Source organism: Aplysia californica, unplaced genomic scaffold, assembly GCF_000002075.1.
Source record: "Aplysia californica isolate F4 #8 unplaced genomic scaffold, AplCal3.0 scaffold00680, whole genome shotgun sequence".
Lineage (NCBI taxonomy): Eukaryota > Metazoa > Mollusca > Gastropoda > Aplysiida > Aplysiidae > Aplysia > Aplysia californica.
This window is the reverse complement of record NW_004797950.1, coordinates 170,495-172,172: the sequence shown is the minus strand read 5'-3', so window position 1 is coordinate 172,172 and position 1,678 is coordinate 170,495. Positions and strand designations below refer to the sequence as shown.

Below are 1,678 nucleotides of genomic sequence, written 5' to 3'. Positions count from 1 at the left end.
CCTCTCTTTCAACGTTTGATACTTTTTGTCGGGTTTTAGTTTGATGACTTCATCCCTAGGACTGTCCAGTCTCCTGAAATCTGTTCCTGATATTTGTTAATGCGCACCAAACTTTGATCGTGTGCTGTACATGTCCTGTTTGTCTGGGAAAAACAAGTCAGCAGCCACAGACGGATCTGGGTGTCGGGTGTTTGGTTGTGGTTCACACTTTGAAGGAGATAGGGTGTTTTTTTAATAGTTTTTTGTTGTTTTTTTAATTTTCTGTATATACATTTTACTTGAGAATGAAGGAATGATTTACGGTGGACGATGGATGGTGGTGTACGGTGTTGATGATATAGTGGGGATGATGGTGGTGTTGATGTACAGTGGATGGTACGGAAGGGATGATGGTGGTGTTGATGTACAGTGGATGGTACAGAAGGGATGATGGTGGTGTTGATGTACAGTGGATGGTACAGAAGGGATGATGGTGATGTTGATATACAGTGGATGGTACAGAAGGGATGATGGTGATGTTGATGTACTGTGGGTGGTGCGGAAGGGATGATGGTGATGTTGATGGTGGATGTACTGTGGTGATGGTGGTGATGAAGTCGACGGTACATTCTTTGGTTACATCTGAACATGGTTAATCTGAAAACAGCTGGAAACTTTAAATAGGTGGAATGCCTAATTTTTTATAATCTTCTTTGTCTTCCTTAGAAAATTTCCATTTCTGTGAGTAAAATGTGACAAATAGTAATCTTTTACCAGAAGTGTAGAATAGTGTTTACTGAAAGTATGGGATAATGATTTATGAATTTCCAGATGAATCCTGAAAACCAGATTTCTGAAATTGTTCAAATTTTGTTAGGTTCATTTTAATCTCTTTTTGCATGTCCTATTGCACCTTACAGGAAAGTAGTCTTGATACAAGATGCATCAGACAGTACGTCCGTAGATCTCGAGTCCTTCTGCACGCATGTTTCCTTGGGGTCCTGGAAGTTCAGGATTTTTTTCTTCGGCACTAGTCTGTAGTCGGCACCTCTGATAGTATGATGGAAATGTTTATTCTTTTATGATAATGTTCCTCTCGAATTTCATTCCACAAGATGATCCTGTACCTTATTTTTTTTTTAAACTGTGGAACTTTGAAGCTTTGAAGTATGACAATTTTGTAACATAGTGTTGGTGGGTGGCTCTGTGTTTGCCTTCTTCCTCACCTTGCTTCAAGAGGGTGGTTAGCGGCTGCTATGTTGTTGTTTGCTCCTTCTTTCTTTTTCAAAATCTGTCCTTCCTTATCTCTCCTCCTTTTTTCTTTGTATGTTACTCTCTAGTAATAATAACGCCTTCTGATCTCCGTCACTTGTATGGCCAATTTCAACTGCTTTGTGTACAACTGCTTTGTGTACAACTGCTTTGTGTACAACTACGCCGTACCATACACCTTTTTGAAAAGTTATGCGTGACAAAGGTTTGCAATGAGCAGCCAGTTTGTGTTGCAAGTGCCGTAAAACTTGGACTATGACTAACCCAAAACTGCTCTCCCTCCTGCAGGGCATCACGTTCACGGAGTTCAAGAAGTTCTGTCAGTTCCTCAACAACCTGGACGACTTTGCCATTGCCATGAAGATGTACACCTTTGCCCAGCAGCCTGTGTCGCAGGGTCAGTTCAGGGGGACAGTTGTGTGTGTGT

The 1,678-nt window shown here is 41.2% G+C and overlaps 1 protein-coding gene across 1 annotated transcript in view; it reads left to right on the top strand.

The window, feature by feature from the left end:
- Nucleotides 1-1,678, top strand: part of LOC101854201 (calcium uptake protein 3, mitochondrial) — a gene marked incomplete in the record, with an annotated part of 103,542 nt that overhangs the window by 98,107 nt on the left and 3,757 nt on the right. The window contains 1 exon segment of the mRNA XM_035972403.1: nucleotides 1,540-1,648. Coding sequence (XP_035828296.1) covers nucleotides 1,540-1,648 — 109 coding nt within the window.